Genomic DNA, 24,363 nt, shown 5'->3' with positions numbered 1-24,363 from the left:
AAAACAATCATCAACGTTCAACATTTCAATTTTAAATTATATGCCCAAGAAATTAAAATTTTATATTTTTGGATGGCAGTTAGTGCATGTGTTTTGTAAACATTTTACTGATTTTGCTCTTGTCTTTCGGTGAAAATTAATTAACATCGCCGGAAAATGAGAATAGGTGAAATAATGAACACATTATTATGTATCTGCTGAACTCTGGATTAAAATTTTTCAGCATTTATTATCTGTAATTGTAAACCTCATCTTTTAACATTCACTTTGCCTCCAAGACTTGAATTACATTGTTTAAAAATGGGTGTTGTTAGGTAAGAACTGATTAATTCGTTCAACTATAAAATCATTATGTTTTGTAAAGAGTTTGTATCATGATTTTTGCAACACTGCATAACAAATATAATACTAGCTGAACTCGCACGGCGATGCCCTTGCTAAGGATTTAAAGAATTTTCCTTGAATACATGAAAATCCCCCCTCCCTTCCTGCACACACCATAAAAAAAAACAGTAAAAATTCCTTTGCAGTTTAAAATATTTCTCCGAAGAAATAAAAAGCATTAAACTACATCGCTTTAAAATGTCAAATAATTCAACAACGCCATTGTTTATCGCCAATCTCACCAAGCTACTGAAACCCAGCCGATTAGTGAGCGAAACGCACTCCAATCAATTAGTGTTGCTATCTTTTTAACTAAAACGTTTCAACAAAAACCCTGCTCTCTCCCTCAGAGGTAAATTTCAAAACTACTGGACAGATTTTAACCATTTTTTCACCATAGATAGCTACATTATCAGGAAGAAACATATGTTATAATTTTTTTCTAAAAAACTTAGTTTCAAAAAGTTATGATGGAAAATATTAAATTTCATTTAAATTTCCCATTAATGATTAGATACAAAACCCATTGGTACAAAAATTTGTTGCCTTACAATATCAATAGTAATCATATTGTAAGTTTTGAATCAAGTTTTCTCCGGAGCAAACATGAGTTTAAAGAAGGGCTGGCAAGTTTCTGCCGGGGCGGTTAAAACCACTGGTAGAAACCGGTTAAAACCGGCATGGCAAAAACCACTTTCTGCCACATTTTCGGCAAAAACTGGCAAAAACTTTCAAAATGACAAAAAAAAAAAAAAACTATTGACAGACAGTAGAAAATGCATGGAAAAAATAATTAATTGTTAACCAAAGCACAGTTTAATTTACAATATTATCACAATTCAGAGTCAAATGCTACATTGTTTGGACCATGCAGTTGCAAATTGGGAATGAAGTTGGAAAAGGTGGTTCAAAAATCTAAATAGTTTCCCAATTTAATGTGCACGAATGAGAAACTTTAGAATATTATTGCAACAGAAGAGCTAGCAGGCAATGCATCAAGGAACAAGCAATATTCATAAAACTTTCAAATTATATATTTTTTTAAACTGGTCCATCATGTAGTAACTAGGGCAGTGGTAAAAATTCGACTGGAAAAGTTTCGAGAATTGGGGCCAATTTGTTTTGTTGTTGCAAAGCTGTGATACTAGGTACAAAATCTAGATTAATATTGGGACGTAAAATTTGACTTTCTTCTTGAAGTACATGATAATTTCAATCACAAGCAACTTAGAGGAAGAATATTTGCGAGCAAATTACAAGCAGTAATGCCAGTTTAATTCTGTTGGTCACTCCTCTATCCTAAGAACCCATATGATTTTCGTCCTTTGTTAGATTAATCCAAATATTACAAGCATCAGCAATTGAAAAGTTCCCTTTCTGAACTAAATCAAAGGCACTAGCATAATATTTTATTTTTTACAATGATGAAATGAAGTTTAATTTTTTAGTTTAAACAAATATCATTTAGTAATTACTTTAGTTTTTTAAGACGATTTAAAGTTTTTGCCATTTTCTGCCGGTTTTAACCGGTTATAACCAGTTTCTGCCACTGGCACGGCAAAAACTAGTTTCTGCCGGCAGAAAGCCAACCCTGGTTTAAAGTCATTTGAACATTTGGAAACTCTACTTTTTGCACACTTAGGGAAACATTGTAGAGCTTTTTTTTTGTGTGTGTGTGTGTGCGTGTGTATCATTTAATTAAATAAAGGGCACGGTTTTTTTTAGGGATTTTTGTTTTTGTTAGTTCATATTTTGGAAATTCTTCAAATTTTTATATAATTGAATGTCACGCTTTTGTTTGTAACTGAATAATATTTTGTTCTTTATACTTTACTATTTTACTTTTATGGGTAAGGAAGAAGCTCGATTTTTAATCAGGTCAAAGCGGTGTGTTTTGACTGCTTTCAGTTAACACAGAGATCGAATGAAAGTATCGGTTGTGTTTCACAATTATTTCTGACTCAGGCAACGCCGGGTATTTTAGCTAGTTGCATATAAAAAAAGAAATGAGTGAATTTAAAATGTATTTGCTTTGAAGAAAAGATAGATACCGAAAGTTATAGGTTCTAAAATGTTTTATGCTGTCTTTGAATAAGAGGAAGGCAAAAATGAGGGGATCGAGCCATATCCCCCGGAAATTTTTCCAAATTTAAGTCTTAAAAATACAGTTTTAGTCAATTTTTAGTGGTGTTAGAGATGCTAGGAGGACAAGTTTCATCGTTATCTCAGGAGAAGTTTTCGAAATTCACATCACAATTCGTATTTTCAGTCCATTGTAGTCAAATTAAGGGAATGAAAGGTTGCAATTATCTTCCCCAAATAGTTGTTCAAAAATGAAGGTTATCTTTGGTCAAGTCAAAGGTTTTTCCTCCTTACAACAGGGGCGCCGACTTTCAAAAAATATTTGGGGGGGAGGCAGACAACACCAGGGTTTAGGTGTTATCTAATCCAATTGAGGTTCTCCCCCTCCCCCCCCCCCCCCCCCAAAAAAAAAAATTGGTATACAAATTTTTCTGGTTCAACTAGATTGTCACTCCTCTTAGTAAGATACATTTTTTTGTTCTTTTTAATGGGGAGCCATGCAGTGCCGTAGCTATTCATTGATATAAGGTAGGGCACTTGACTTGCATGGAAGGGCACTCCCAGAGACGTCGACTTAAAAAAAAAATTGGGGGGGAGGGGGCATGCCACGGGAAATTTTCTAAATTTAAGATGAAAATAGGGAGTTTTAAAGTTTTTTGAAATCATGCAATCAACATTAGAACCCCGAAAACTCGACAAGCCTGACACGTATTTTTTGGCATTGAAAAAAGGAAAAAATAAATACAAACACGCACAGTATTTTTGTAAAAAGGTAATTTAAGTTATGCATGATTTTTAAAGCCAGTTGTTTTTTCATTAGTGATATCGGCTAACATATTCAAGTGTAAACGCAGTCGCTCAATGTCTAGGTCATTTTCATAAAACTCAGTTGATTTTTACTTTCTTATATATCTAATATAGAGAAGAAAGTATTGGATTCGTGCAAATTTTCGAATTTCGAAGGATTCGAACGTTTTGAGGTGTTCTGAGTCCATTTCGACCATTTTTGGAAAATGTCTGTCTGTCTGTGTCACGTATGTGTATGACCAGTTTTTTGTGGCTGCTCTACAGCAAAAACTACCGCATGAAATCGAAAGAAATTTGGTAAACCTATGTGCCCCTATGTGAACTTGTGCCCATTGGTTTTTGGCGAGAATTCCTCCAAGGGGGATGGGGCAATGGAACGTTTTTTGAGTTTTGCATGATTGCTATTCCCCAGGAAGTAGCTGGTGGAATCAAACAAAATTTGGTCCTGATTCAATTTTGGTGACAATAGCTCAAACGGGGGTTGAGCTATAGAACATTTTTTGTCGTCAATTCTGACTGCTGCATCTCAAGAAATAATGAACGTAATCATATCAAACAAAAATTTATCTAAAACTAGCCCTTAGAGGGTATAAGAAATGATTTTATTTTGGCGTCAGCAGCTGAAAAGGGGGGTGGCGCAATCAAACGTTCTTTTTTTTTCATTGTGAGTGCCATATCTCAAGAAGTAATGCTACGTTCTGGATGAAATTTGGAATAAATATGAATCCATATGTAAATAGGCGTTTGTTCAATTTTGGCGCCAATCGCATGGAGGGCTGATTTTTTTTTAAATCTGTGTAAATAAAAATAGCTTTATAATTGCAACAATAAGAGAGATAAATTGTAATAGACTGTCGTCTGCGTATACCTCGTGATTTTAATTGCATGGATGTGATCGGAAATATTATCTCAATGATTTAAAATTTTTAACTGTTGCCGTCTTGTGTTTGTTAACAAATAAATGTTTGTAATTATTTTAAGCAAGGCTTTTAAAATAATTTTCAATTTTCATTCTGTGCTTTGGAGATAAATCAGGAATTGGGATGGTCGTCAAGTTTTGGCATGTGTAATTTTGTTTTTGTTGGGAATATTGCTTCCTCGTTAAGCATGGGGAGGGATCAGAATTATAAGAAAGATATAAAAGAAATTTTCGTGATGGCCACAACATACCCCAGTTCAAAATTCGTTTCACCTCTGTTTAATAAAAGCAAGCACTCTTGTTCAACTGCAATGACCTGCTTGAGTCCAGTTGATGTAAATAGCCCAATAATGCAAAATTGCACCATTTCACAAACCTCAATGTATTGCCTTGTAGTATTCCTTTAGGATTTTGAAAGTGTGCTAGAGCTGGCTTCGTTGTTTTCATACTTCTTTGGTATATGTCGATTCTAAGGAAGCGAAGGATCATCATTTTGTGAAGGTTTTCTTTTAAACTCAGTGCCCAAAAGTATTCAAAACTATCACGCCTCCCATTTTATATACAAATCAAACTCTCATATATTTTTTCCAGATCAGCAACACTTCGGTGAGCATGCAGCAGCGCTGCCCACCGGCAACAGACTTGACCCGTAAGTTTGTGCACTGGGACAAATTTTTACAGTGCTCGCAGCACTGTAACACCATCATTATTCACATCACTCGTTTTCAGTTAACCTGCTTACTACCGTAATAATTATTTGTTTTAACTCATCTGAATGTATTTTACAAGGTAAACTATCTTCAAACAAGGAAAATCAAAAATAAATTTATGAGTTTAGAAAGCATAATATAACTAATAATTTTCTTGATTTATTGGGGGGGGGGGGGCTCGGGCCCCACTGAGTTGGGGCCACCACCTTACAAATTAGTTTTAAAAACGAAGTTTTAGATTATCTTTAGTGATTTGTGGTATTAAGGAAATGAGGAACGTTCAGATCCTCTATTCAAAAACCTTTTGGGGATGAAGTACTAGAAACACTTTTCAGGATGTCTTCAATTATGTTAAAAGAATAGTCGGAATTCAAGACCTGTTCCACAAATTTTTTGACATTAAAATTTTAAAAATGCAATTTTAAGCTATAGTTGAGACGTTTGGAAAGGGCCCCTCGAAATCTTTCACCGTAAATCGTTTGAAATTAAAATCACCACAACACCATTTAAGGATATTTTTGATCAAATGAAGAAAAAAGCAACTATCATCCAGAATTTTTTTGAAATGTCAGTCTCAAAAATGCAATTTTAAATTATCTTTGGTTACTTTAGGGACAAAAGTGTTAAGACTCGCTTCTAGGGAGAGGCAGTTACCCCTCTCTGGCTACGATCATGCTTAGTAGACGATTTTTGATATTTTCTTGGCTTAGTTTTCTTTTAAAAAATGTGTAAAAATAAATATATTATCAATTTTTTTTTAAAAAAATTTTCAGTTTGTAAGCTTCTCCCGGGCCGGGAAAAATATCCTCGCGAGCGTAGGTTGAAGAGCCCTGATATATATGATAGCCTATTCACTGATCGAGTAACGCGCCTGACATCACCAATAATGAAACTCGTGCCACAGCATGATAATTTGATAATATTTTTTGACAATGTTTGACTTGCAGGGAAATGCTTTATTTTGACAAGGCTGAACTGGATCCAGTAACTTAACTGTTTTTAGGGTGAATCCATTAGAAATCACCCAGGCCGTGTTGCTCGACATTTTTGATTTTCCTAATTTTTTTACCAGTTATTTCTCACTACTAAATGAGTTCAAAAGTGTTAAAAGAAAATTTTTTAGGCTCATACTTTTTTTACGCGCCATTTTAAGTTTGCTTAGTACCAGTTTTTGAACCAAAAACAAATTTTACGTAAATGCCTCTAACTCGGTTAATTTTACAGCTATCAAGACAAAACAAAATCCTACATCATCAGAATGATGCCCTAAGTATGATTTGCTTGCAAAATATTATTTAAATGGTGAGAAATGTTAAGAAAAACAAATTAACAATTACAAACTGAATGTTATCATAAAATACAAGTTTTAGTGCTGAAAAATTAGTAAAAGGAGGAGAGTCTCAGCTCTATTTTTTTTTCTTGTGTAGATATAATATAGGACTACTTGTTGTAGAAATTTTAAGCTTAAGAACTCTGTCCCTTTTTTTTTGCATAATTTTTCAAAAATGGCAAAAATCGAATTTGGCAAAATTTAAAGTCAAATATCTCAAAAGGGAGTAATTGAAAAATTATGAAATTGATAAATGTTACAATTTTCATGACATGAAAATATGATAACAATTTGATGACTGAGACTCAACTGGTACTAGAGTTATAGTGCATTAAAGTTGGCTAAATATTGCATTTTCGCAAAGTTTAAAGTGAAATATTTCAAAAGGGACTGAGTGAAAAGTAATGAAATTAACACAAGTAGCACCTTTTTATGATATGAGCCTATGATTACAATTTGGTGACTGAGATTCAACTAGTATCAGAGTTACAGTGCATCAAAGTTGGCCAAATATTGCATTACACATACACAAAGTTAAAAATTAATTCATAGAAAAACTTCACTTTCCAAACATTTAACAGCAACAAGAGTTCATCTTCTTTAATAAATTAAATTCATGCAATAGAACTACGCACAAAAAATAAACAAATGAATGCGATTTTGGCCATTTTTGAAAAATTTTGCAAAATAAAGAACAAAATTCTCAAGCTTAAAATTTCTACAACAAGTAGTCCTATATATATCTATACAAGAAAAAAAAATAGGGCTTAGACTCTCCTTCTTTTATTAATTTTGCAGCTCTAAAACTCGTATTTTATGCTAATTTTCAGTTTGTAGTTATTTTTTTTTCTCACTATTTAAATAATATTTTGCAAGCAAATCATATCTAGGGCATCATTTTGATGATGTAAGATTTTGTTTTGTCTTTATAGCTGTAAAATTAGCCGAGTTAGATGTATTTACATAAAATTTTGTTTTTGTTCAAAAAACGGCAGCTAAGCAAACTTAAAATAAAGCTTTAAAAAAAGTATAAGCATAGAAAATTTTCTTGCAACACTTTTGAACTCACTTAGTAGTGAGAAATAACTGGTAAAAAAATTAGGAAAATCAAAAATGTCGAGCAACAAATTTTATTATTTCTGGGTGGTTTCACCTTTACTGGTAAGACTAATTTTAAGAGATTGAAGAAACGACAAAGTGGTCAACAATGAACGCTATCTACTGGAGTTTAGGGTTAATCCACTGGAGACAAACGCCAAATTTAGCTCTACGCCGCCCCTAGGCAAATCTAAAATCTGCTGCTCCCCCCAACCCTCAAAGAAAAAAAAAGCAAAATTTTTGTGATTAAAAAAACACAAAAAATACTGTGTTTTCGAAATGAAACTGTCAAGCTTATGAAGAAATGTGATGGCATTTTATATTTAAACGCCCTGACGGGAGGTCACTGTGCCCTCCCAGAAATTCCTTATGTGGAAAATTTGGAGACAAAATTGCAACGTTAAGATTCTTTTCTTTTTTAAAAATTTAAAAATTGTTTTTTAATGATGTTTAACGTTCCTCCCGATTAGGTGTTATGAATGTATGATACTTGTGCATGATTGTACTTTATTATTCGGCAAATTGGAAAGTGTTTTTATCTATGAATCAACGACTTAAATAATTTCCTCTGTATTATGACGTTCACTCATTTTAGGTTTCGTACCACTCCTCATTGATTGATGGTATTTCACTTGTAAATTGTTACTGGATTATATTCCAAAAAGTCCAAAGATTCTGCTTTAGAAAACTGCCCATTTGAAAAATGTATATCACTTTTTTTCGCTCATCACTCATTTTCATTTGCCACCCAGACTTAATACTATTTACAGTAAAGTTTTTAAACATTAATAATGTAGAAAAGCAAATTCACACCAATCACTGAAGAAACCATAATTGAATAAACTTTACTATGGCACTAAATATCTTAGTCAAATTCCAAATATTATTGGAGCTTCTGGTCAAATGTAATGACACTTGCTTTTCTTCAATCGACACCACTTGTCATCTTCACACTTATTGTTTTGCACTATTCTAATTACAGTCGACTTCCACTACAACACGATTCAACTTACGCAAAATGGCTATAACTCGATTTTTTTTACCAGTTAAGAATTTTAGACCTAACGTGAATTCCTCTCCAGCAACACGAAAATTTTTGGAAGGATATCGTGGTGCATAAGTATCGACTTTTTAATTGGCTACTAAAAGTATTTTTTTCACAAATGGATCTTCATCCCTTTAGCATCACTGACAGCGGAAGTTCCCACATCGCACTAGTCTGAATATCGCTTCGTTAGTGCATACAAATAACTACTTCTCATCCTCCATTTATTTTTTTCATCTTAAATGAGAAAGTTGATGAAATATAATGACATCTTCACCTAAGAGTGCTGTTTCATCTAAAGTAAGAGAGTACAACAATTAGGTATTATCTTTCATGCGCACAATTAGAAGTCAAGAAAAGGAAATTCATAAAAGCTTGTCAAGTAGTATCTAAGCAAAACACACAAAAAAGATGGACATGAAAGCTGCTCTTATATTGTGAATTAAAGAAACCAGGACGAGGGGTTTGCCATAGGTAGAACCGTTATAAAAGAACTAGTATCCAAGCAAAATTCAAAAATTATGAAAATAAAAGCTGCTCTTTATTGTAAATTAAAGAAACCAGGAAGAAGGGTAATGCCATAGATGGAAACTTTATAAATGAACCAATGAAGCAACTGTATTTTAAAATATATTAGAATAACAGTTTGATCATGCATAAATCATTATCTTCTTCATTTTTTAAAGTTACAAATATCATTACTGGATCTACTGTACAGTATAATTATAGTTCATTATTTTATTAGTATACTGTATGTATTGCACTAGTTTATTTTATGTCCCTCTTTCCCATTGATCATTGATTTTGGATCGTAACAGTATTTTTTGTTAATAAAACAGCTTTTTAAAAAGAAATACAAATAAAAAATTCCTTCTTTATGTAAGAAATGGTAATGTTTAGTTAAGGAATGGTTTGAAACAGTTTGAGGTGATGTTTACAAGTGTCTAAAATAATTGGGTATGTTCATAAACGTTTTTACACATACCCTTTTCCATCACGCGAAATTTTGACTTACGCTAGGGGGTCTTGGAACTCATCCCTCGTGTAAGTCGGGACTCGACTGTACAATGCTTGAAAAATATTTCATTTTCATAAGATGAGTGAGAGTAAACATTATTAAATTACAAGAAAAGGATGTCACTATGGAAAATGAAGGAATTCTAGTAGTTCACTTTAAGAGTAATAATTAAAAAAAAAAAATATGTATCAAAATTTGCCGCTCCTGAAAATTTTGCCCCCCTAGGCAGCTAGCTGCCTACTCTGCCTTTTGGGAAATTGGGCCCTGACTGGAGTTAGGGTTAAAATTTCACCAAACAGGCAATTGCTTCGTCCAAATGTAGAAGCAATTTTCACCAGTCATACCTTGACAATTGATTTTCTAGAAAAAATTAAAAGGTATCTCTCAGCTCATCCAAAATTTTATTAAAAGAATTGTATTGGATCACAACAGTATACAGGTTGATTCAATTGTACTGTATTTTCTCGCTAACAGAGTTTAATTTATTCTAAGCATTTCCCAAAAGCAATACTATGAATTTTCAGCAGAAATTAGCTGTTTTAAAATTTGTTGTAAGGCTTTTGCTTGGTTCCTAAAGAGAGCTGGTAATTGCCGATGAATATCAAATGTCGTATGGCGCTCTAGGTAGGTCTAGAACCCATGGATCATAATGCTGTTGCCCTTGCGCCCTCCAGGTAACTTAGAACAGAGACAATTCCACCATCATGTAAATTTTAGGTATCCGTTTATGATTACACTCCCCTAAAAATAAACTTTTTGAGATTTTTTTTTTTTTTGACAATTTAATTCTGATTATCATAGATGTTTTTCAGTAATTCAAGTATTTCTGAAAAATATATTTTTATAATAGAGCAGATTTTGAATAAAGAAACTGCTGCCTGGGCCCATGCCTTAATCCAGCCATGTATATACCCCTCCTAAATTTTTTATGGCTACGCCACTGCCTTTAGCTAAGGTTACAGAAATAGCCAGTAGCCAGTGAACAAATAACTGAGTTCTGAGGAATAGAGTATTTACCATGTTTCATGATGAGGAATTTAAAACTCAGACACCAACTGCAATCAATTTAAAGAATACACAGAAAAGATTTCAAATACTGAGAAATCTAGCTTTTTTTTCCACAGCATTTTTTCAGCGCTAATGTTTTCAGCTATGCTACTGTTACCAAACTGCCCTAAGTTTGGTGACCATGCCAATTCCACGATTATCAACTCGAGTGTTTTCTCTCCTCATAAATTTCATCTATTTTGGCATGTTGATGTAATGAGTCAAGTTTACTCATGACAACATTTTTATCAGACCTGCTTCAATTAGCTAAAGGTGGGCTGGTCCCAAATAATAGAGGTTCTACTGTAGGTACATTTTAACAAAATCTTTATTTCTTTCTGAAAGTCAAATTGTTTTTCTTACAAACAGCTTTTAAAATCTGGTTTAAACTTTACATTCAATGAAAAAACACGAAAATCCAGAATTTGCTAATGTAAAATACTGGGTTTGTTTAGCATTCATCAGTTTCCTATCCCAGAAGACAAGAGCGGACAGCAAGCTGCTGAAATGCTGCAAAAGAGATTGGAAACCCTGGGAGCAGTTAAAACTGGTACCTTCTGTGTTGAATGTGAGACATATTATGCTGCTGCTCATATTAGTAAGTACAGTTTTGCTAAACTGAGTTTTTATATTTTTTTTTCTCATGGGATGATTTTTTTTTAAAAGTCTTAATCTCATATGTGTCCTGTTCCATATGCAGCAATTTGTATTATATTAAAACTTAAGGTCCTAAACATTTAAAAACATCACATTGCCTTATGTTTTGATGGGGATTATGGTCCTCCCTAGCTGTATGAGAGTGCTATGTTGTACTAGAACTGTAGATTAGCCATCGCCAATTGACAACAATTTCATTGAGAATGGCTACCAAAGAATCATGTCCCAGTTGCCAAAAGTGTTGACCATGTGTTTCTTTATTTGTAAAAATTATATCGCACAACAAGAACACGCTTCCAATCCTATGCTTGCTGTTACCCCTCTTGTCGGCCCCACATACGCAATGTAATTCGGAGCAACCTCCCTTACGAAACAGCCGTAGCCAAGACCAGGCAACCTCGAAGTGAACTTGAATGTGGGTACCATTTTAAATCCTTTTTTTGAGGTGTGTAGTAAGCATAACATTGATTTTGTATAAATATTTATTTTTCTCCTCCTTTATTTCAGATCAAATATTTTCAATTAAAGTAATCAAATGTATAATTCTTGACGTTTTTACATCTACTCCTTTTTAAAAATTGTCTGTTTTTAAGATTGTAATTTATTATTATTAGTTTTATGATAAAGAGTTTGTTTTTGCATTTATGATTTTTTACAATTCTTAATTCCCCGAAAAATAACCGGGTCAATTAATGTAGTCAATAAAAGTTAACCAGTAAACATCACATTATAAATTTTTTGCTTGTATTGTAATATTTCAGACGAAATCGCTTCAAACTACTATATTGCGTAAAACCTTGATTTTCTCCATTGCTGTTTTTTTTAAAATTGCATCACTTTCCTTGCTGGGGTGCGATATTGTAGCCAAAGAAAATGTTGCATTCAAAAGGTTTTTTATTTTTGATATATTTAATTCTAATACTCAGTCACTTATTCAAAATCTTATTATAGATCCCAACAGAGCTGTAAACATCATTCATAATAGCGAACATCCAGTCACGACATTTGCATTACTAGATACAGGAACTTGTTTGATGGCAGATTCTCAATTGGATATGCTGATGGTAAAAATGGCCGGAATATACATACCCAAAAAAGCAACCAAAATTGAATCAAAAGGTCCTCGTTATGAAATACGTGATTTTGTGATCAAGCTTGGAAGCGTATCTATTGGCCCAAGTTTTAGAGGCATACTAGTTGAGGTAAGACTTTTTTCAATGTAGAAATAGGAAATTAACAATCATTTAATGAACACTCTAAGTATTCATAACAAAGCATTGTATCTCTATAACTGAGGCATAATCATTCACTCATTTTACTTTAAATGCAAACAATCAATTTAAAAAAAAAAGGTTAGATGAAGGTTATATTGATAAAACAGTGGAATTCTTCAGTAACTCGACACCCCAAGGAAATATGAAAACATGTCGACTTAAGTGGATGTCAACTTATTGAGGATCCATAATTTTAATTACCAAAGAGTTTCTGTATCACTTAATTTTTAGTGCTTAGCAGTCACATTATGATAATTAATTCCAGTAAATGAATTTCCTTTTCTTTTTTGGAAAGTACATAATAAAATCACTAATATTATGTGAATACCTCATGGCAATTGAAATTACCCCCATTTTTGAATACCTCAATCCATAATTTTTGAAAAGAGATAGAAGTTTATCATTCAGATCTGTTAAAGATAAAAAGTCCTGCTCACACTTTTTTGAAAAAACTTGTCTTTCTCCAGAGGACTCCCCTGGGTACATTTATCCTACCTCTTCCTACCCTTTTAGAATTGAACTAAGTGCAAAAAATGCACCACTAAATTGCACTGAGTGTGGTGGCTGACTCCCATGCATAAAAGGTGGAATTCTCTAAAAGAGCTTTCTGGAAAAGGATTGACTGACTGAGAAAATGCAGCATAAAATTCTTAGAAAAGGTCAATATGAAACATTGTTGGAGTAAAAAGTGGACTGGAGTAGCATTTGGATGTTGACGTATAGGGGTTCCTACGAATGTGTGTCAAGTTAAGGTTATTGTCCATTAAAATTAGCATTGGGCCAACCATAAGAAAAATAAACCTACAGTTATCGGGGTAGAGTTATCCGTGTGTCGAGTTACAGAAGTTGCATTGTATATAAAAAAGCAGAATGTTAGAAAAAATTAGATGAAATTCTTTGTTGTCAGTGTTTTTCATATCCACCTCATTTATAGCTATGATTCTGTATGTTACTCGAACGGCACCTAAATGGTACTCAAGTTCATCTGCTGTCCACAAACGGTACACACATTGAACTCTTGTAATGAAAGATATTACTTTCTGTTTAATGAAATGATTAAACACCTCACATCATGTTTGTTTTTCTGTCACAATACAGCCGTCAATGTAAACTAATAATGTTAAAATGTAAATCTAACAGCTTAACTCACATTTTCTTAAGATTTTGATAAATTATGTACAGAATAATTTTCTCCAAAGAAACACTTAGACATAAATTAGGCTTACATAATTTACCACCCAAATATTTTGAGATGTCACAAACATTTCGTAAAATTTTCATTAAGCGAGTATGGCTTAAGTAAAACAATTGGTTTACTTATATCTGAACAGTGAATACATAAACTAAAGGTTACTGCTTCTGCTAAATAATGTTTTGTAAACATATATACAAAATAAAACAAATAATTATGATTTTAATATTTTGACGTTTCTGCTTTTTTATATATGATATCTATTTTTGTTTCAAAATTGGAGTAAATAAATTTCCAACAAAAAGTGTGTGGTGGAGGGGGTCCCCCAGAATCGCCACCACTGAAGCCCCCTGCATATTTATGTGCTGATTGTGAGTTTTGTCAAAGAGTTTATTTTAGTGTAGAATGCAAGTGTTTACATACAATGTTTTTCATTAGCAATTGAGGTTAAAGTGTAGTAAAGGGACTTTACTTGGAATTTGGTTTATTATCACAGTCAACTGGTATTGCAATTTCATAGAAATAAAGCTGTCTCTTTTTACAAAGAGTTTTTGATTACTTGAACCAGGCTATTGCATGTAACATATTGCAGAACTAAATTCTTATCAGTATATTATGGGTACCAGATGAGATATTTCAATAACTTCACATCAGTATTCAAGAGTAGCTTCCAAACAGTAACTTCAGAATTATTGAATTATATAATTAGCTGTGTCGTATATGTGTAGCCGTATAGTGTTGACAACTTATTTCATAAAACGTAGGAAACTGATTTTACAACCTAACCAGCGCAGTGAAGCCTTCTAAAGTTACTTTTGCAGACAAATATAGTGAAAAATATGAAGTGGTGAAAAGTTAACCCATATGGTTTAAAGTTAATCTGAATCAGCGATTCTCAACCAGTGATCCGACGGACTGGCACTTTTCTGCTGATAAATTTGACTGGTCCTCAGAGATTTTTCGCTCATCCAGGGTAAAAAAATTTCTCACTAAAAACCCTATGCAGCTTTTTTCATAAACTTAGTGATAATTTCTCAGAATTCTCTACAATTTTTCAGCAATGTTTATTTATTTATGAATAGTTATTACTTAATGTTTTTCTGACTTTTTTTTAAAACAAAGTATATTTTTGTTTGATTATTTATGTAGGGGAATGTGAGGCAAAGTGAAATGGTGAATTCTTCACTCTGCTTTTAGCGCCACCTATCGGGTAATATTTTAACTATATAGTAGCACATTAAATCTATTCCAGCCAGCAATAAAATACCACCGAAGATTAAAGAATATGATAATACAGGCAATTTTCAAAAATTGATACTCATATTGTAATATTTTGTTGCAAATCAAAAATTATTTTTGTTATTATAAAAAGATAAAGTTCTTGTTATTAACATTTTAAATATTGAGACCTTCTAATACTCCGTGAAATATTTATTTAGTTAATATTAAGCTTCTTTGTATATTTTCTACAATCAGTCAAGTACATGCAGGGCAAAGTGAAATAGTTTATATTGCTTACTCCCTCATTCATTTACCAAATCACTTACGCATTCATTTATTAATTCACTCATTTATATTCCTCTATTTAGTAATTCACTGATATTTATTCATTCATTCACTTATTTTCTTATTCATTCACTCTTTTACTTGTTCATTTATTTTTCTTCATACATTAACTAATTTAATTTTCAGCTGATTGTTTCAGTATCTTATCATTTACTCATTGAACCTTTTATTTACTGATTCATTTGATCAAAAATATTCTCTATAATGGAATAGAAAATATTTAATTTTTCACTTTGCCCCATGGAAAAAAAAGGTGAAAATTTTCCACTTCTTTTTATAGTTCAAATTTGCTGCTAAAAATAAAAAATATTGCTTCAATGTAAGTTTCATTATAAAATAAAATGTTTTTTTCTTTATGTACTGCAATTTTCAAAATAAATTTCCAGTTTGTTTATTTTGCAAAAGCTCAGTTAACCATTTCACTTTGCCCCATATTTCCCTACTATTATTATTTTGTAGATAAGAAAAAGAAACTGCACCGGCGTGAAAATTTTTCTCTAAAGTTCTTAGCAATCCCCCTGTAAAAAGAAAAGAAAAAACTCGTGGGACACCCAAAATAAAATACAATAGAATAAACAAATAATTCACAACTTTTTAACAATCCGCAGGCCACAGTTTTTTTTTTAAATTTATTAATTAATTACTATTCTTCAGTATTTTCATTTATTTTTAAAGTAAAAAACTTCAATGAGCTGCAAATTTTTTCAAGCCTAGCCGGTCCGTGTGTTGAAAAAAGTTAAGACGCGCTGCTCTAAATGATTGTAACATAAAAGTATCTTGCATGCAATATTCTCTCTCATTTTCTTTTTTCTTCCCTTTTTCAACCAGGTGGAGTATACACCTTCTGTTGTTCCACTCAGCTGTTGGGATTTGATAAGGGAATTGTTGCAAGGATTCATGGGAAATAATGTGCATTCCCCTTCACAATACCTTCAAGGCAAGATGAACGAAGTATATACTCCAATAGACACTGTACAGCAATACATGGAACATTTTAATGCATTTAGAAAAGCCCCATCTGGTGTGAGATAAATACTGAATTTGGTGGGATTTTTAATAAATTTTTTTTTATGTTGTATTATCAGAAAATTATTGAAGCACACACTAACTAGCTATTTCATATTATTGATTGCTTTTATTTAGTTTGCTGGCGCAATGTGCAGACATACTAGAATTACAGTTGGGGAGGTATAAGCCGAGACAACACCAGAGGGTGGTTCTAAAGCCCCTCCCCCTTTTACTTTGTCCCCAGAAAAAAAAAAGATCTCTTTAATGATAAACTAAGCCTGAACTTCATAGACAAACTTTTGGACACACAATATTGCAAATAAGGCATAAAATTAAGTGAAATACACAGCATTGATTTTAGGCGCTTATATGCATTTATTTTTATACATATTTACAGCATTGGTTCAATTTCGTTAGTAGACAATTCATTATATGGAGAAGCCACATAGGGGTCATAAGTCCATTTCGGAAATACTCTTTTATACAAATGCATCAAAACTACATCTTGAGACTGCAACTGTTTGTCAAACACACATTTCATATGACCATGTGAACCTGGAAAAATGAAGGGATAACTTAATATTGTACAATACAAAAAAAAAATCAAACATAGGTGATAAACTTAGAGATCTTTATACACATGTGGTTGAAGCAGTGTTATGCGGGAGTTGTCCCGAAAAATATGGATTTTTTTTGTTTTAAAATTAGTGCATATATAATATAAATTGGTTTTAAATAATAGAAAGCTCCCCCCCCCCCCCAACTACAGCACTGGGTTGAAGGGTAAGCCAAATAACAAAGGAGAAGATAGTAAGTGAACTTTATCCTATCAGCAGAAGTAAAAAGGCATTTTAAGATAAATGATTAATGCAAAAAAAAAAGGGCTCATAGCAAGTGGGAAAATCTATATAAGAGTTTAAAAAGAAAAATATAAGAGTTAGATAGAAAAATAATATATAGTCCGTGGAGTTTGTGACAAAAATACCCAAAACATTTCACTTCCGGATACCAGTCTGAAATTTTGCACAGTGCTTATGTACATATCTAAGAACAAAAATCCGCCGAGAGGCATTTGATCAGAGGTCATGAACCACCTGTGATGACGTCATCAAAATGGCCGCCTTATTAAGAAAAGTACTTTCGTTTAACTGCTTAGAACTCTATTATGGATCTTAATATTACGATATTAAATTATATCACTTAAAAGCACTTTAAAAGGGCTATTTAATAGTGATTGTCTTTTTTTCCTATCACAAATAGTTTAAGAGTTATTACAATTAACGTCATCAAAATGGCCGCCTGGAAAGGTAAGTACGTACGTTTAACTGCTTAGAACTACATTACAGCTTTTTATATTGTGATATGAATGTGTATTATCTGAAAGAGCTTTAAAAGATCTATTTAAGAGAGATTGATGTTTCCTCTTAAGACAAGTAGTTTTAGAGTTATTAAAATTTCCGTCATTAAAATGGCTGTCGTGAAAAGGTGAAAAGTTTCGTTTAACTGCTCAAAACGCCATTAGAAATCCTTTTTCCGTAAAAAAACAGCTGCACTAAGTAAAAGCTCTAAAATAAACTATGAAAATATGCATTTGTTCTCCCCCCTCCCTCTTAGTAAATAGTTTAAAAAATTCACTGCAATAACGTAACTACATGGAGCGGGAGGGGAGGGGCATTCTTATTGAACTGTTCCGCCGTATCTAACCCGCACTGAAACTTTTAATTAAAAATTCCTTACCCAATTAAATACACATATGTATTGTCACATAATAATTCACTTCTCCCGCAAGTGCGAACGTCTGCCGTCTAGCGGCAAGAATCAGAACGACTACTCGATTTTTTTCCCGCCAACAAGCTGTAACTTTGGATTGCAGTCTGTCTAGCTCGTTTCTTTCCAGTTCTGCTGTTCTTAGCAATAATTAATTCCATAGTGATATGTTTATTACTCAAATATAATTTTCAATAACTGAATATTTGACTGGTTAATGCTGTAGCAAATAATATCAAATAAAGATCAGTCATATACCCCAAAGCAGAATACTGCTAAATTTGCGACGTACGTCGCAGAACAGGTGCCTGAGCTGCAGAACAATTCTGTTCAAGTGTGAGAGGAAAACTGACAATTTTTCTGCAGAAATGCTGCAAATTTCAGTGAAATTTCTGCAGAAACTGCGGTGCAGAAAATCTGCAGAAACTGCGGTGCAGAAAATCTGCAGAAACTGCGGTGCAGAAAATCTGCAGAAACAGCGGTGCCGAAAATCTGCAAAAACTGCAATGCCGAAAATCTGCAGAAACTACGGCGCAGAAAACCTGTAGAAACAGCAGATTTTCTACAAATATCTTCCAACTCAAGATAGGCTTTTGCAGAAATTGTGCAGATTTCTTATAAAACTAGAAGAAAATCTAAAATTCTCGCAAATTACGATAATTTGGCGGAAAGCTCGCCATGTTGAATTCAATAAGTACTTTGTAGGACTTTCTCAATCGATCTTATAAAATTTTGTATCTTTGCTCTTTCTGTGCATTTTAGAAAGCATATTAACTATTTTCGGAGAATCTCAATCGAGTCAGGTTTGACACCTTTTTAAAGTTTTTTTTTTTTTTTTTTTGATTTTATAGTTTTCATGATCAACTAATTTTCCAAATTCAGTCCTTTTTAGTTAGTCATTTGGTTGAAAGCTGTGATGTTTCCGTAAATATCCGATTTCCACAGAAATAAATAGCAACAGTCCAGTTAAAAAAAAAGAAAAAAAACTCCCACGTGAAACGATTTTGATTTTTGACACCCAATTTGTGGGAAATGTCACGTTTTTTCGCGTACAATTCTTGAAGTTCTGGCAGAACAATTTTGGTCAAATGATTTTACGTTGCAGAACATCGTAAAGTATTCTGCTTTGGGGGTCATATAATTCTATTACAGTTTGAATTCGATAACTTCAATTGTTGGTTCCATCTAACATTAAAATTATCATATGGCTTGTATTCATTCCTTTACGTCCTTTTCAATAAACAAAACGTATTTAAAACTCGCAAGATTTTTTAGAATAAATTTTTCTCCTTCATTTGGTCCATGTGACCTCAAAATACTAACATAGCTTGCAATCATTTCTTTCATGTGCTTTTGAAAAAATAAAATATTTAATGAATTGAGTGTTTGTAATCTGAGTCCCATCTATGCCCTGCTAAAATCTATTCAGTGGGCTGTGCTGAATGAGTATGGCGAAGATAAAATGTTGGTCATGTCAGGTGGTCTCCACATAGGAATGGCTGTTTCATCTGCAATAGGTACATGCCTTAAAGGAAGTGGATGAACTGAACTCCTAGTAGAAGCTCATGTAACAACATCGGGAAGAGCAGAAGGAACACTAATAAATGTTTCGCATGTGAAGAGAAGTCGATACGCTCACGATTTTGCAGTAACCACACTCCAAGTTCTGTTACAGAAAGCGTATCAAAATCGAAAAGATATAGACGAAACATTTACAGACTGGGTTAAGCGAAGATCAGAAGAATCGCCTCAGTTTTAGTACTGGACGATCATCATGGAGCTAGAATGTATACTTTTAAATCTGGTGCGCACTATTCGTCAAGGAAATTTCTCAGGTTTTACTGTCACTCCTGAGAACATATGTCCATGGAAGTTTGCTCTTGATTATACAAATTATGTCTGATGGCCTTCAGTATTTCTGTTCAATTTGAAGCAGTTACCAGAGATGCATCCAGCTATTTTCCAGGAGTTTCATAGGGGAAATATATCTGGCTCCAAAACTGAGAGGAAATTTTTCAAGATGTCACACGACAATTTTCATGAGTAAAAAACAAATTAATTTAAAAATCACCAACTAATCTATCAAGTTTAAGTCATGAGGCGGTATTAATACAATGGATGGTTGCTGGACCGGAAGTTGTGTGCATGATTGGGGAGTTTGAAGAAAATCAGAGCCTGAAGTCTGACCTCACTACTGAAACGCTAGATACTAGATACATGAAGATACTAGAAGCTTTTGTATTCGGTATGAAACTCATGTTTCCAGCCTAGTTGAAACATTGGAAGAACACGGGAATCCTTTCAAAGATGACGATTTAACTATAGTAAATAGCAACAAAATTATTCGCTCGGAAGAAAGTACCATTTCTGTGATGTCAGCGCAAGTCAATTCAATACATTTGTAGAAGATCGCTTAGTGTTCGGAAAATTATCCATACGTGATGTGTTATTAAAAGAAACAATCTTCTCTTGATGAGCAGAAAAATATTTCTGTACAGGCTGTATTGTATTTCTGTACTGTTCTATACAGGCGAATCAAATGATCTTTTAATTTTTTCTACTACGAGCAAAGCCGTGCGGGTACCGCTAGTAAAATATAAAACTAAGCACTGTTGAAGAGCTTTTTTTAAACGACTTTTAGATAAAGTATTTGAATTTTACAAAATTATGACCAAATTCGTAGTTCTTAACAGTTAAACCAACGTACTAACCGATACATGGCGGCCATTTTGATGACGTCACCACAGGGGGGTCTTGACCTCCAATCAATTGCCTCCCGGCGTTTTTTTGCTCTCTTATATGAACATAAGTGCTGTACAAAATTTCATACTGGTATCCGGAAGTGAAATGTTTTTGCACAAACTCCACCGACTAATAGGAGTTTCGAAAAAATATAGGATCGAGTATGTTTGGAACACACATACAAAAAAAAAAGCTCCATTATCGATTCTACAAGGCATGAATTTTGATACCCACAGGAATCAGTGAAAGTGAAACACTCAGACAAGAAAATAAGCGGTCGGAGCACATTCGGAAAATGATCACAATCCTACTATAATGACCACCGCTTTTATGAATCATGTTTGTATTAAAAAAAAATTTTGATTCAATAAACTTTTTTTTTATGTGGAAACAGAAAAGTTAAGGTAACTTTATCCAATTTTTAGACAAACGAGATATTATTAGAAGTGTAAAGCTTATTCAATGTATCCGTTCTGATAATTTAAAGAATTTTATCATAAAACAGTATGAAAAAGCAAGTACAAAATTTAGGTTTTACTTATGTGCTTTGAAAAATGCATCCCTTATTGATAGCTAAAAATAGGTAATAATTTAGACTTTTTTTTTTTCAATATTATAAATCTGCCTTTAGTCCTAGGTATTGGTACTTCATTGCTTCAATTCTAACACTAACGATGAGAAAGCTGAGAACACAGAACTCCTGTCGACTCCAAGTCTCTCCATATTGGCGGTTTTGCCTGTCCTGAGAAAAATCACTAAAAGTGTGAAACACTCTGCCTCCCCTTGTTTCACTATTTACAGGTTGAAAAAAAACCCTCATTTTACTAAAACAAAGGCAAAGAAAAAAAGACTGTTAATGCATCACATGTTTGTGGGAGATGATCAGTCATTTACATTTACACTTACATTCATTATGGCGCCATGTTTAATTTCAACGTTTAGCAATTTTTAAGTGTTATAACTGGATTTTGTTTTGTTTTTGAGGAATTGATTCATTAAAGCAGCTGATTCAATTACCTGGCGCTCACTGTAATGGCTTTTTTAAGTCAACATCCATAACTTACAGTTAATGTGTGTAGCTGTACACGCATGTATATAAATGCAGGTTTTTTTTTTGTTACAAAGAAAAAATAACATGGATTGCATGTATCTTTAAATATCAACAAAAAAAAAAAAATGTTTTCAAAGAAAATATAGCTGTTATATGCATTTTAATGTGTAAAAAAATCACTTCTCAATTTTTTCTAGGGGGAAAAAAAGGTTTTTCCCCAAGAGCTCAAAATTTCTGGAAATTTTACATCTTTAGCAAAAGCAGCTATGAGAAGATGAGGGTATGATTTCATATTCAAAATTTGTCACATGTAGCTCAAAAACAATATTTGCACTATGTGTAAGATTATATGGGACAAAATTAAAAGCTTCCAAAATCATTGCAACAGTACTCTTAAAGGTTGTATTTTAAGTATTTCTGCCTTAGTCCTGGCTTTAGGGCAGTAACTTACGACAAAACACCTTAGCTTTGCCATCAATCTTTGAGTTGAACCGCACCATTGCAGCGGTCGCTCATCTGGTTTGCTAATTCTGCTTTAGCTACCAGTTTGTTTGGCTCTCTTTGCTCCCTTAAGAGCTTTTTCGCCTCCAGCTCATGTGATTCCTATTCCGGGCTGATGAGTGCTTAAAAGCACGAAACTGCAGTCCTCAGATGGAATAACTGAGCTGGCGGTGTATTTTAAGTACTCTTAAAGTCAACAAGTTATACTATTAAAATTACCCAAAATAAATTCATTTAAAAAAGTATTAATTTATGAATAAAAAACAAGTTGAAAGTAGCAATCAAAATCATTTTTCTATATTTTGGATAGTTCATAAAAGTAAAAAAAAAATAAACAGAAGTTTAGTACATATAACAACATTAAAGATGTAAGAATGCACAGTGCAGAGGAGTAAAAAGAAAATGGGTCAAAGGTTTTGCATTTCTGGGTAGCATTTAACGTCTGATGAAAAAAATATAGGAGTTTGTTAAAAAATATAGGATATATAGGAGAATATCTGTGATTGTGAAAATATAGGAGTGAAAAAATATATATTGTGATACAAATTGTGAAAATATAGGAGGACTATGAGCCCTGAACTTACTAATTATTGCTTAACTCCACAAATGTAAAAAGTTATCACTAAAAAAAAGGAGTAAAAATGTAGTTTTTATAAACAAAATTCAGCTTTTGTCTTTTAGTCAGTCTTATAGCATAACATAAGACCTCTCTACTTACAGAAGTAGTCAGAAAAGCAATCTTTCTCCCTTCTTGTTTGTTTCTTTCCTTCAGCTTCAAAAGATAAGCTTAATCTGATTTTCGCCTTTCAAGTTTTGGCTATGTCTTCCTGCAATTTTCTTTGCACAAATGAACGATAAAATTGCAAGTGGATATTTTAATGCTCATTTATGCATTAAATTACATTCATTTTCCGTTTTATTATTTTTGCTTGAAGATAAAACCTTGTACCTCTCACTTTCTTTTTTAAACCAATTTTGTTTTTTTTTTATTAATAATTAAATATTTTGATAAAGTAAAAAACTTGTATCTTGCTTAGGGTGGAATTTAGACTTAAAGGGGCCCTCTTTTGTAGTCTGGACAACTTTTGTGTCGATGGCGAAAGAAGTCGTTTTTATGTGTGATTTTTCACTATGTTTGTCCCTTCCTCGGACACATAAATTCATGCTTCACTTTTTTTGGGGTCGTTTTTTAATGTTGTCGGCTATGCTTTTTCGATTTACCTCAGAGGGAGAAGGGTATAAAGAGAGTAACGCAGGGCTCCACTTAAGCGGGGCATGGGTGTACATATGGGGGGGGGGGGGCAAATGGGCTTGCTTTCAGTTTTTTATGTGCAAAAATGTAAAAACATTTCTTTTCCAGCCATAATTGAATAAGTTATTAAAAATGTCAACTTTTATTAACTCCAATCTGTACAGAAATTGGTTTCCATGGAGAAAATATCTGATCCCCGTCCCCCCTTAAAATTTTGCAAATGGGAGCCCATGAAATGAGGGTGTTAAATATCTCCAATTTTAGGGAACCCGAGGATTTCTCCCATGGGGTAAATTTTTAAATAGAAAAAAAGTCTGCAATTTGAAACCTTATAAAAGGTAATTGGAACTACAAAAATATCAGGAAAAAATTAGGCAAAGAAAGTTTTCTAAAATTTAGATAAATTAAAAATTGTTTTTTGTTCAATAAAACAATGACAGCACTTGACAAAGGGAAAGAGCGAGAGAGATGAAAAGATAATGCACTATCACTAGCCCACATCAGCTTTTGGTACAATTAGTTTTCGATTATCTCTCCAACCCACTGGCAAATATGACAACAAATTAAATATAAAATGATCAATAGTAAAAAATGCATTAAAACAAATAGTGTGGAGATTTAAAAAGTAAATAAAGAGTAACATCCTGTCAATTCGGACAATTCATGTTTATACACTAGATCATAAATAAAATTGAAACATTTTTCAAGGAGTTTCAAGAACTTATTTAATTATTTTCAAGAACTCTAGAATAATTAAAATTATTTAAGGGACTTCATTTTCAGTTTTCAATCTCTGGCATTTTAGTAATTAATGGTAAAGTTTTACAGCAGTTATAACTTTGTAAAAACCATCCAGTGTGTATGCATTTTAATTGAAGAAAATTATTTTTTTTACTCAGGGATATTTTCATAA

At 32.9% G+C, this 24,363-nt stretch overlaps 2 protein-coding genes across 3 annotated transcripts in view; one reads left to right on the top strand and one right to left on the bottom strand.

The window, feature by feature from the left end:
• Window positions 1–84: 84 nt before the first annotated feature.
• LOC129221138 (mediator of RNA polymerase II transcription subunit 20-like) lies at window positions 85–16,207 on the top strand. Of its 2 annotated transcripts, XM_054855584.1 has the most exons (5): window positions 85–314; window positions 4,784–4,841; window positions 10,896–11,038; window positions 12,049–12,299; window positions 15,958–16,207. In XM_054855584.1, the coding sequence occupies exons 3-5, from the start codon at window positions 10,948–10,950 to the stop codon at window positions 16,159–16,161; spliced, it is 546 nt and encodes a 181-aa protein (XP_054711559.1). In that variant the 5' UTR covers window positions 85–314; window positions 4,784–4,841; window positions 10,896–10,947; the 3' UTR covers window positions 16,162–16,207. The 2 variants fall into 2 exon arrangements, with proteins under 2 accessions (XP_054711559.1, XP_054711558.1); XM_054855583.1 differs by lacking the exon at window positions 4,784–4,841.
• A 281-nt stretch (window positions 16,208–16,488) lies between these two features.
• LOC129219944 (pre-rRNA-processing protein TSR1 homolog) overlaps window positions 16,489–24,363 on the bottom strand; it is a 46,923-nt gene continuing 39,048 nt past the window's right edge. Inside the window, exon 20 of the mRNA XM_054854260.1 lies at window positions 16,489–16,692. Coding sequence (XP_054710235.1) covers window positions 16,529–16,692 — 164 coding nt within the window. The 3' untranslated portion in view covers window positions 16,489–16,528. The remainder of the gene's footprint in view (window positions 16,693–24,363) is intronic.

The sequence above is a fragment of the Uloborus diversus genome, chromosome 4, assembly GCF_026930045.1.
Source record: "Uloborus diversus isolate 005 chromosome 4, Udiv.v.3.1, whole genome shotgun sequence".
In the NCBI taxonomy this organism is placed as follows: Eukaryota; Metazoa; Arthropoda; class Arachnida; order Araneae; family Uloboridae; genus Uloborus; species Uloborus diversus.
This window is presented reverse-complemented; position numbering and strand designations above follow the sequence as displayed.